Here is a 12886-nt window from a genome sequence, read left to right as displayed (position 1 = left end):
CACACACAGACTCACACACACACACTGAATCAGATCATCTGTAAATTTGGCCCACTCTGAGTTCAGCATGCCAGGTCATAAATCGCGTGCAGTCTCACTGAACTCCAGCCTGCCTCCTGTCAGCCCGAGTCGGCCACGTGAAAAAAAAAAGAACAGATAGGTATAAAAATTTGTGTTGATGTGGTCGGAGGAGAACAGCTTCAACTTAGCAATATGCCACAGCGGATTTCCAGCTGTTTGCTGTTACATCAGATTTGTTCCAGCATTGCTGAAAAAATGACATAATGTAAACTCAATTATTTGTAATATTTTGATTTACAATGAAAATGACCCATTAGGTTGTCTATTTTGGTTAATTGATTCTTTTTTACAAACAAAAATCCCAAACATGCGATGGTTCCAGCCTCCATGCGTGAGGATTTGTAGTTTCACTCTGTGTTGCATTATAGCAAACTGAACATTTGACTTTTAGATTATTAGTTGACCCAAAGAAATTTTAAAAAGTTATCTGAAGACATGACTGTGGGCTTTTGGAAATTATATTGGGCGTTACACACAATTTTCTTAAGTTTTATAGACCAAATAACAACTAATCAATTAACTGAGATAATCAGATCATTTGGTAAAATAATTTATGTTTCGGCTCAAATTTTTATTTATTTTAAGTATTTGTTATTTGTTTAAAATAACTTATTTATGATTACGTGTCTAAAATCAGAAAGCATTCATCATTTGATCCAATCAAGTAACAGATTACAAGCTTATTTACAGTAAAAGTTGTCAAATGGACTCAAACCATTACCATTGTTTAAATACAAGAGATTTTCTGAGACTCAATATAACACAAAATGACTTGGATTTGTGTGTGTGTGTATGCGTGTGTGTGTTATTTCACCATCTGTGTTTCTTTCTCAGTCCGTCAGGCCTGTATCTCATGTTCGGAGCAAAGCACATGGGACCTCTTAACTCCCTCTTGAATGCTTTGTTTGCCATCACACTCCTCATTCTAACAGACAGCTGTGTCAAATGTTGTTTGGGGGCCCGCTGCTAAATAGTGGGGAGCTTGGCTGGGTCTGTTTGGTGTGAGAGCATGGGAGCACTTTGTGGCAGAAGAAACAGCTCACGATGAGAAAAGGGGGGCCACAATTGACTTTAGAGCACTCCACTCACCCCTCAGTTCAGCAAGAGGCTGTCTGACCTAAATTCACTTTACCTCATCTGCCTAGACATTTGTTTAGCCTTCTGGGCAAACACTTAGAGAAATGTATGAGGGAGAGAGAGGGAAAAAAAGAATACATATGCTTGAATACATCACATTTAGTCAGGGGAAAAGCTAAACCCGGACATCTGCAGACGTATACAGCCCTCTAGTGGCCATCTGCAAAGGACCTGGATGTGTGACAAAGGGCTTGAAGTGATTTATGCAGAATTTCCTCAAGCATCTGTGGAGGTTGTACCCAGACACTGACCAAATTTCTGCACGTCTTCTGTTTTGACATCAGACCCAGGTTTCTGTAACAGCGCTAATAAATGTTACCTAACATCAAATAATAGGAGTCACGGGTGAATTAAATAAAAGCAAAACAACGGAGGCTGGAGCAAAATGAATGAATTGAGGTCATAGAATATTACCATCAGGGAGAAAGAGAGAAATTTTGTCTTTTGAGTACTGTACTCATTACAATGGCCTGGAGGAAGTGTGTGCTGTGAAATCATATGCTCTAGTTAAGCTAAACAAGGGCAAGGTATTCCCACATGAAGGACAGATGAGAATAAGTAAGTGGAAATCCAGACAGATGAGTAAGAGTTGAGGATGCTTTAGTGCTGTTTGGCCTCGGTATCTCACTCACATTCTCAGGTTGCAAATATATTCCCTCTCTCTCTCTCTCTCTCTCTCTCCCTCGCTCTCTCTCTCCCTCGCTCTACCTCTACCTCGCTCTGTCTCTGTGTGCGTGTGTGAGGCAAACCTCAAGGGTTCAGTGCAGCGAGCTCATTAAAGGCTTTATTCCACTTCCAGGATCCAGCAGGATTGCAATATGGACATTGTTTATACACAAATGTTGCCCTGGGAATAATGTTTATTTCTATTACCGTCTTGGAGGGGAAAATAAATAAATAAGGATCCAGAGCTTGTCTGCGCACATTGCTTTTCATGAAATAATGCCTCTCCAAGAGTGCTTTGAAGAAACGGCTATTTTTCAAACCACTTCACTCCAGCCTGGAGTCATACATCAGCTGCTCTCATCTTCAGTGGCACATGATGGTGTTGTGAGGAGGCCTGAGAAGCAAAAGTCACAGAATGGCACCACACAGACTCATGTCAGAAACTGTTTCACATTGTAGTTTCACTGAACCTCGTCCTCGGAAGACGCTCCGCTCATTAGCATATATACTACAAATGTCACTGCGCGTCCTCCGCAGCCGGACGGCGAATGGCTCAGAGTTTATCTCAGCCGAGCGGTCACAAAAGTGTCATTTTAAACGGCAGGACCCGGCGGCACGTCTGGGAGGCAGCTGATGACGCAGCACAGTGTTGCTACACACCCCGAGCTGTGTTTGGAAACACTGAGGCAGCTCACTACTACAGTGGGAGCCAATGGGAACAGCTGAACCGTGAACTCTTTAGCTCAGCCAAGCGCAGAAAGAAGGGGGGAGAAGAGAGACACACAGAGATCCAGGAAATGCCTGAGCAAGCTGCAGTGACAGCGAAGCCCATCAGCTCACACACAGCCACATCAGGCCGCACACTGATCACACTCACATGATATATCCATCCCCCTGTAATTGCATTGCTGTTTAGAGAGGCGGTCATTACTTATAAAATAACGAATGGCGTCTCCCGGCAGATATTAAGAAGAGAGATGCCACAGATAAGTCAGAGGCGGGCGGCCGCCACGTCTAACCCCCCCACCCCCCCATTTGTGGGCCGCTTGCCCAGTCGCCTGGCTGCAGAAAACCTGCAGTCATCACAAAGTGGAAATATTTACTGCTCACACTCTTGCATATGGGAGGATGGAGTGTGGTTGAGGGCAACTGATAAATGACTGTGTTTGTGTTTCGAGGGGAGTGCTAATCAGATTCCTTCAGCTTCAGAGGCATCTGAGGACAGCCAAGCTAAAGGTACCGAGCGAGGATTTATTTGTGGCACAGGCTCCAGTGGAAAGAGAGCCACCACGAGTGTAACACAGGAAACGGGAAGTTTAAATTCACAAAGAAACGCAGGAAATCTTAACAAAGTTTTCATGCTGTGTAAATTAGCGCTGATTGTACACGAGCACTTAAAGGCCCATTGAAAATGACTCATGAGAATCACTCCATTCATGGTTTGTTGTGTAAACATGTGGGTGTATGTGTGTTTGTGCGTTTCTTTCTGCAGAACACCCTTGAGACCTGCAACATCTGCAGTAAGCCCATCATGGAGCGCATCCTGCGGGCTACAGGGAAAGCCTACCACCCTCACTGCTTCACCTGTGTGGTGTGCCACCGCAGCCTGGACGGCATCCCTTTCACCGTGGACGCTTCCAACCACATCCACTGCATCGAGGACTTCCACAAGTATGACATTCAGGATTTCATCAGATTTAAAGCTGCACCAATCAATATGTTTTCTATTAACAACCAATCAAATAACTGTGTATAAAATGAAAAGGGGTCACGTGTTGATGAACCCAAGAATTATCATCTGCCTCCGTTGTTCCTATTTTCATCTCATTGATTGATTTTTTTACGGCCTTAAACGTTATGTGGCTGCATCTGTCTGCTTTCATGACAACTTCACTTTTCAAAGCCACATCAGCAGTTCACAGTGAAATCAAGTATCTGATCTACCAACTCTATCAGCAACTGACAGACAAACTTTGGGTCAGATAATTCCCTCAGGAGTTGGTGGAGACCAAACCAAAGAGTGACTATTAGATGAACTTTTGGCTGGAGTAAGGTTTGATTCCCTTTTCCCGTTTCAAAACCTCCAAATACTTAAGATAAAAATGATTTTGTTGATTGTTTATATCGTAGTTTGGTAACTAGCAGGCTGCTGCTATGCCTGGAATTTGTATTTATTTAATTATGGCACTTAGTAAAGGCTTCAACTGAGCACAGGACATCTGAGGTGCTGCAAACAGTCACAGCATCCAAAATCTGTTGGTAGCTATTGTGCTCCTATGTTAACATGCTAAATAGACAAGACACGTTAAATACCTGTGGTCGATGCTAGTTGTTTGCAGTTTTGCTAAACTAAACACATCCTCTTCTCGAACTTCAAATTAGGCAAGTAACTAGCATGTGTCCAAAATCACCTAAAGTGATGAACTCTGCAGTCTCCTCTGCTCCATGGAGAATAAGTGTCTTTCATCTGTCCTCATTGTCCAGACACATGACAAACAACAACAAATGCTAAGGTTGCTTTGTGTCTGCCTGATGTGTTACTGTTTGCTAACATTATAAGATGCTCATACAACCAACATGCTTCAGTATCCTTAATTGACATAAAAAATGATATATATATATATATTGAAGTTGTGTTAATACGGATCTTCTTGCTTCCTTTTCTTGAAATACTGCAAATCATTTCACAAGTTCACTGACCATATGAGATGCAGCAGTGGACATGAATTTAATAGTAAATTCCTGCCATTGTGTCACACTCTGATTGCACAACCGCCACCTTACCAGAAATGTTCCCTGACTCAGTGACCAGAAGGGAAACAGAAGTAAACAACTGGCTCTTGCTGTGAGTGCACAGCGTTTGCTGTACGAAGTGGCTGCACTGGGCTGTTGTTTAATTCCACCTGACAAGTGTGACCTCAGCAGTGTAGCCCTCTACGTCGAGGAACGGTCACGCCTGAGCTTTTTCTGTTTATGATTGTCAGGCACTGAATGCGCTTGTAGAAGAGGGTTTTTTTGCCACTCAGCATCCGGCCAGTGGACAGGACCTGAGATCTCAGCGTGCGTCTCATATCCTCATTAATTCTATTATTAGATAGACCTCTTCCTGTTAAAGGCATTTCCAAAGTTACCAGTTTTAAAGCTTGTTCTGTAAATGTTGCTGTGAGAGTCAGTTACAATATTTGTTATAGTCTCACTATATGTAGACATTTCCTCAAAACATTCTATTTAAATTAAGTATTTCAGAGAAGAGCAGATTTATCTTTTAGTTCCTTCTCAGTGTCTCAGTGAGCTGTTAAATAATTAAAAGGCCTGTATGTAAGTTTTTGCTATTGCTACATAGCCGACATTAGCATTAACAGCTGTTTACTTAAAAGAAATGCAAGTTCAGCATCAACCTTCATTCCTTTGCTTTGCCAAAATGCCTTTGGTCATGATTGAATTGAACCACAACCAATCAGAGTGACAAAAGGTGTGAGGTTGCGTATCAACAAACATTGTGTGTCCGCTTCTTTGTTCTTATTTTTGAGAACATAAACCATTGAAGTAAATTTAATACCGTCACAATTCAACAGTCACAACCCTGTTGCTGAGGTGCTCCTCTGTCAGTCATCAATCAGACCCGCCCCATTTGAGATAAATGGATGTGATTGGCAGGCGAACTCAGGAGGGGGATATCTGATACATCCTAAACATGATAAACATGAGCTCGCTGAATGGTTTGGTTTCTTATTTTTGCTCTTGTGTGAACGGATCAAACACAAATGGATGGATCAGTCAGTGCAGTGATTCCCAAACCTGAGGGGGTGGAAGAGAAATCTGAGGATTCATAAAAATCAAATGTCTGCATATGTATTGGTCATTTTTTCATATTTAGCTCATTTGAATTTCTGGATAACCTTGGCCTTTTGACCCCTGAAACCAATTTAAATATAACAAGAAGAAATTTTACAGTCAGTTGAAATGGTTATGGCAAAATGTGTAATGCAAAGGTCAAACATCTTTTATTCCAGCTTCTCAATTGTTGGGATTATCAGTTTATTCTTAGTTTTCTAGTTGTAAGCTCAGGCTCTGATAGAAATGTTGCACCAACAGGCAAATTAATCTAAAATCATAATGGCGCTTGTGTTGCATACAGTCACTGAAAACCTCTCTCTGCCAAATAGTGAATGAGGAGAGTTCCCCTCTCAAAAAGTGCCTTTGTCTCAAATGAAAGATGACATAATGTCACATTATATTCTGTTCCTTCTCACAGGAAGTTCGCTCCACGCTGCTGTGTGTGCTCTGAGCCTATAATGCCAGCGCCGGGCCAGGAGGAGACCGTCCGTATTGTGGCCCTGGACCGCGACTTCCATGTGCAGTGCTACCGCTGTGAGGTACGTGTTGTGTGTTTATCTGCCCTGGTATGTGAGCACCCTATAATTAGCAGTGGTCGTCATGTACCACAGCTACAAGTGACCGTCATAATAGCAGGAAGGTGTAAGGCACGATGTACATACCCATCCCCAGAGTCACCTTTTGAGCAAGACGAGTGAATCATTCCTCTCTTACCTGCCTCAAAATAGCTTTTCATCTCTCCTCTGCAAAGTTCATGGACTTACATAGTAACCAATCAGTCAGCCGTCGCTCGCCGGCTGATAAGCTGCACATTACGTGCCCGGCTAAAAGAGAAGTAACGTGTCACATTGTCAAAGAACTATTTCAGTGTGAGAACACAGAGCATTTGGCAGACATAAAGGTCAAATGAAAGCAAAGCAGATTAGTTCAGCTGAAGGGGCTCAGCAAGAGAAGAATTGTGTCACCAGGGAGACATGAGTAGATGGAGTTGTAATTCTGTGTTTGTGTGTGTGTGCGCATGCATGAGTGTGAGAGAGAGAGAGAGACAGAGAGACAGAGGGAGACAGAGAGTGGTTGAAAGTGTCACAGGGAATGAGATAATATCGCTAAAGCAATTTGTTCATCATATTAATGTGAGTAAACAACAAGACCAACAATTGACAGGTTTTACAGAACCTGTGAAAGTGTTTTGTCTGATTCTGAGGGCAAGAGTCAGATATAAGATCGACACACTCTCCTTTAATAAAGTCTGAATTTTGACTGAACTGAGGCTTTGTCACGTGACCAACGCAGAGTGGAACATGGTTTATACAGAAGCCTTCTCTTTTGCACCTTTTGTTTGGTTCAGCCTTATACTGACATTTTTTTCAATTCATTCTTCTCCCATCACTCAATACCCCAAAACGAGTAAAACTGGGTTTTTTTTGTAAATGTATAAAAAAAAAGGGGAAAAGAACTGAAATATCATATTAGTTGTGTTGTCATACAATTGTCCAATGAATTTGAAGAAAACATCTGAAATGTCACAAAAATGAAAATAATTTGAAGCAAATAAACTAAGCTACTTCTGTTGTCAGAAGGTGGCAGGGAATCACCCAAGTCATTAGAGTAAATCCTCTGAGGATCATGAATGCTAATGCAATCCATCTAATTGTTGTTTAGGTATTTCAATCTGGACCAAAATCGTGGACTGACCAGCATCCATCCAGCTCGCTGCTAGCATGGCTAAATATTAGTAATATTCACTTGCGCAAAAAAAGTTTAAATAGCAAACACAAGATGAAACTTTACATAGGAGGAATAGAAATAGAAAACAATCTTTGTTACAAGTATAAACACTTAAACATAGGTTTAGGATCAACAACTAACTTCAAGAAAGGGTTAGGCAGTAATAATCAGCTGTTGCTGGTACAGATTCACCAGCTCATAGAAAACCAAAGTAGTGTCTTTGAGTTGGAGAGCCTCCTGTAGGTTGATAGGTTCAACACCTGTAAACGTCTCATTCAGGGCAGGAGCTCAGCGAGTGTATGAACGTGTCGAATCGGCGAGCGTGGCTAATGGTTGTTTGTGTTTGTGGACTTACGGAGTATCTGTGTCCTGCAGGACTGTGGCTCTCTGCTCTCAGAGGGGGACAACCAGGGCTGCTACCCTCTGGACGGACATGTCCTCTGCAAAAACTGTAACACCAGCCGCATCCAGGACCTCACCGCCAAGTCCACCACTGACCTCTGAACAAGCCGGCGCCCGGTCACCTCCACTGTGATAACCCAACGCTCGCTCTCTCTCTCTCTCCCCTTCACTCCCTCCTTCACTCCCTCCCTTTCTCACAGGCATACCCATCCACAGATGCTTGCATTCACCATATATATATATATGAATATATTCTATATTCACCTTCAGAAACTAAAAAATACCATCACATGTTCACCTGCATATATTATCTATAGACTGAGTGCAGTCACAGCAGAAGAGACAGTACTTGTGTCTCAATTCAGGGGCTGTCCTACTTTGAAGGCTCCTTTAAATGCTTCCCTCCACCCACCGAACTATATCCATAAAGCTCAATAATTTTGTATCTCATTTGTGGTTTTTCAAGGGGGTTATTTGCTGCTTCTGGCCAAGAAATATACCTTCACATAACCCACCACCGTCCACCACCACAAAGCCACAATATGGGCAGCCTTGGAGGAGCTCATTTTCCAGATTTGGTTATTTCTGGACAGATCTGTGTTAGCTAATTTCCCCCATTCCCAGTCTTAACATTAAGGTACTATAAAAAAATTAGAAGTGGCGTTAATCTTCTCGTCCGACTCACTTCAAGAGAGCAAATAATCGTATTTTCCCAAAGTGTTAAACTGTTGCTTAGAATCACTCTGAATCCATCAGTTACAATTTACATCATCACTCAGTGTTATTATCTCATATCATAATTATCTTCAGCCTGTATCTTCCAGCCACTGTGCACATCCATGCGTTTAAGCATGCAACCCAAATTTTACTGACTGGTTCTCGTGATCTAAAATCGGAGAACATGCAGGAGGTCTGACACATGTGCCCTGCAGGTGAAGTGGGTGTGTGTATGAGTGTGTTCAGAAAAGCCACGGCGCGTTCAGTAAATCATTTAGTTTGTTCTTTCATCTTTATTAAAGTGCACATGCACAGACAGCACACACAGAGGGATGTAATTACACAGTGAAGCTTATTATTATAAAACAGTTCTGCATAACTGAACACCAAAGAATTGAATTTAAGCTACCATGTGTAGTTATTCTATTTGCAACTATATGAAACATTTCCTTCAGTGTCTGGCCCGTCGGAAACACAGCAGACACACAACACAATCTGCAATAGGCGGCTGTTCTTCTTCTTTGTTCGGTTTATAGGCGGGTGGCAACCAATGTCAAGGTGCATTACCGCCATCCACTGTGTTGGTGCACCGTTCCTGGAGGTACTGCAATACCAGGTCGATAAATGCAATGCTCCTTTTTTAACATAATATTGTCTTTGTACTTTCCTGTAGACTTTGCTTTGATATAAACAGCATTTAACGTTTGTGTTGGCCTGAACTGTACAATCAAGACATTCCATTCATAGAAACATGGCTTGTTAGAGCAGATAGACCATAGATCATTTACCATGCCATGGATTAGATCAGTGACTGCACTCCAAGCAGTCTGGCAGGGAAAACCAATATGACATGGCTATGCAATTTTTAATGTTAATTGCATTGACACTTTATAAGAAATTTTTATGAATAAGGAAATATTTTACCTGTACAGATCCAAGCATAAGTGTCCTTATAGTAATCCTTTAATCCAGACTATGCTGGTACTGTGTGACTTTGTGCGTCACTGTGCTGTGTGTCAGTATTGATTGTTCCAGTGACTCGTCTTTTATATCTAGTGTTTGTTTAACGTTGATGGGCGAAGAAGGGACCTTTCCCAAATATGATTTTTTTTTTTGTGTATTGTTTGTTCCACTAAAGGTGATGGACCAGTGGTTTGACTGCTTGATTTGATCTGAATTAATGAGACATTTAAAGATGGTGAGTTCAATGTACCCTGTGGAATTGTCACCACTCTTTGTTTGAATCTTGTCATTCCTGTGTGAGACAGTGAGGGAACAGAGACACACAAAATGACTACAAAACGATCACAGACAGACACAAAGAGATGTAAAATGACTATTAAATGGATTTTTGTTTGGGGGTGTGGCATTTATGTAGGAGGGCTCAGGCACCTTTGCACATGCACATCATCCAAGGGTCCAATATCCGTGGCGATAGGAATCACAGTGCACGTGGGTAATATGCCACAACACTTTAAACAACTGTTTTCACACCATTCCACTGATCAGCAATAGTGTCAGTGATGTAGAGATGACTACACACCCGTAAAAAGGATGTCCACATTTTACATTTTACATTATTCAAACAGTTTTGTGAATGCAAAATATCTTTTAATTGAATGGAAATCAATTCAGAATCTTTGTACACACAAAATATTTTGATGGTGAACTGTGATTTGAAGCCAAACTTCATCATCCACAGGGTACATTTAAACACCACAGACAATGTTATTCATACTGGTCGGCCAGTTCATTATCTGGACTGGTTGCTTGCAGTCAAACCACATCACGCAAACCAGAGTATTTCAAAACCCCTGATTTACAAATGTCCTGTGCATGTGTATTTATAGGTTATGAACATTATAATTTCCAGAGACTTCTCTCTACTTCTTCTTTCTGTCTTCCTGTCACATTCCGTTTAGTGCCATCTGGATATGTGATAGAAAGTGATTAAACGAACAAATGAATCTCTATTTACTTCATGTATAATAATCTGAAAGTGGTCACAGAAGACTTGTTAGATCAGTTTGAGTGTGGCACTATTTTACCAGGGTAACACAATGTAAATGTATGTGCTAATAAGACCATTCATTAATTAAATGTGATTACAACAAAATTGCCTACAGCAGAATTATAGGAAACAACTGAGTTTTTAATATTCCTTAACATCCAGTAAAAACTTGTGTTTGAGCTGAAGGTGAGAAGGTGGCGCAGAGTGTGAACTCTGTTTATTTGGTTCTCAGACGCACTGCGTGCACAGACAGAAGCAGCCTCACACGCCTCGAGCAGGAAGCCAGGGAAGGCTGCTTCTGTCGAAGGTTAGGCAACCTCAACTCCATATCCTGAGGAATTTATTTCATCAATATCTGACGCGCATATTTAGCCAGACAGTTCATCGGTCACAGAGAAAAACCAACAGACAACAAGACCCTCACAGCCGAGGAAAATCATCTCAGTGCAGCGCCGGAGAAAGACTTTTTAGTGCGTCTTAAAAACATGTTTAAGTGTCTCAAAGGTGTCACAAAACTCGAGCTAGTTAGTCTATTTATAGCCATCGTGAGCATCTTTTATAATTTTATTAGTCTTTTCTCAAGTAACAAACAAAACTTTTATTCTGCTTATTCTGTCTCCTCCACTCACACCAGCTGCATCATGTCCACGCTGACTGTGGCCATTTGACACTTCTGATTACCTCTGGTTGCCAGGCAACAGAGGACACAAGAAAAATACACACTCCATATATCATTATGTCACTTACTGTACGTTGCTAGGTTTCAGCTCAGAGATGTAGCCGGGGATCCGACTGAGTTAGCATGTGATGTTGGCAGCGTGGTAAAGGTCGCTGCGGGGCCCTGTGACCTGCTGCGATAATTAGACAAGCAGTGTTGAAGGTCACAACACGAGTTTTACATCCGCTGATGAAAACCCAGAGGAAGATGTCAAAGTGACTCAAGAGGCAGAGAAAACAATCATTCATCACCGCAGTCGATGAATTTTTAAAAAAGCAGTATAGTGGTGCTCATTTGAAATTATTATTCAGGTATCAGGTGCAGAGCTCGTTCAGTCCTTATCGCCTCAGTTTTCTATAGTAGCCTGAAAGTTGTTATTTGTACACTGTCGATGCCTTCCAGAGTTGTTTAACTTCATTTGTGACAGTCTGAGGAAGCTCCATGTAAAGATGTAGTTCATATCTTTGCAGAGTGAGCGCTCTTAAATCAGACGTTTTAAGTGAAAACAATGAAACATGCAGTAAACTTCTTCACAGCACATGGTGCGAGAAGAGAAGCCAATTGTTGTTACAGTGTGTTAAAGGGATCAAACCTCCCACCTCTCTCTGATCTTGTTGTCAGTATTTAAATATTAGCTTATTAGCATGTATTTTACTAAGTGTACCCTGGTCTGGCCCATGAGCACAGAGGTGGATCTATGCTTTAGTTTTTCATTGTGCCATTACAGCTGCCTTGCACTCCTGTTTGTCAGCGGACACATCGCACACGCTTGTGGGAGCATATCCGACATGAATCTATTCAAGACGTCTGATGCTTTTATTACAAAGACCATTTAATGATTTTTTTTAAAGTATTTGTTAAGTGTATTTGTGTTGTGTTACTGTCTTTGTGTGTGTAAAAGTGCCCTCGGCTGAGCAGCACTGAATCACTAAACTGTTGTGTGTTTCATATGTCGCTCTGCCTCGCTCAAAGATGTTGCCTTGTTTACTTGTGTTTTGCCAAAGTAAATAAACAGGCTGCCTTTTGTTTGTTAGTCCGTACAGTGGGTGTCTATATCAGGTGTGGTGACTTTAAGACCAGCAGCAGAGCCTGAACCGCTGCTGTGTGTGTGAGAGAGCTTGACCCCCTGTTGATAAAGTTAAGCGTCTCATCTGTTCTTCATCATTGGAAGGGGCATGTAGTCAACTGTTGTTTTCTCTTCTTCAATAAAAAGCTTTTGCAACAGCATCACTTCTCTGCATCTCTGTGTGCTCCCAGTCTTCTTCCTGTCACATCACATGAGAGGATATTAGAATCTCTTTCTGATTCAGGAAAGCCCCTCCCTCCCCCTGTCGCTGGTTAACACTTGCTCTTTGGCTCCTGGTCCGTTAGATTTTCCCCCGGTAATGAGCTCGCTCTCTCCGTCTTCTCCTGGCGCTCCGCTGAAACCTGGCGGTGACCTCCTGCGCAGCGTACCTGCAGATGAAAGAGATTTATTTCCAACAAGTATAACCCAGGGCTCCTTCACTCTTTTCAAGAGTCATTTAAAAGCCCCTCAGTGGCTGCAAATGCCCCCATGCTTACACAGCGCAGATTCATTTCCTCCTCTC

The 12886-nt window shown here is 41.9% G+C and overlaps 1 protein-coding gene across 4 annotated transcripts in view; it reads left to right on the top strand.

Moving 5' to 3' along the window:
* Window positions 1–12524, top strand: part of LOC118120925 (LIM domain containing preferred translocation partner in lipoma) — a 153335-nt gene extending 140811 nt beyond the window's left edge. For all 4 annotated transcript variants that reach the window (XM_035176427.2, XM_035176422.2, XM_035176425.2 and 1 more), the window contains 3 exons: window positions 3377–3555; window positions 6140–6260; window positions 7825–12524. In XM_035176427.2, the coding sequence (XP_035032318.1) occupies window positions 3377–3555; window positions 6140–6260; window positions 7825–7953 (429 nt within the window). In that variant the 3' untranslated portion in view covers window positions 7954–12524. The remainder of the gene's footprint in view (window positions 1–3376; window positions 3556–6139; window positions 6261–7824) is intronic.
* Window positions 12525–12886: the final 362 nt, after the last annotated feature.

Source organism: Hippoglossus stenolepis, chromosome 14, assembly GCF_022539355.2.
Source record: "Hippoglossus stenolepis isolate QCI-W04-F060 chromosome 14, HSTE1.2, whole genome shotgun sequence".
Lineage (NCBI taxonomy): Eukaryota > Metazoa > Chordata > Actinopteri > Pleuronectiformes > Pleuronectidae > Hippoglossus > Hippoglossus stenolepis.
The sequence above is the reverse complement of the archived record's forward strand: the minus strand, read 5'-3'. Positions and strand labels throughout refer to the sequence as shown.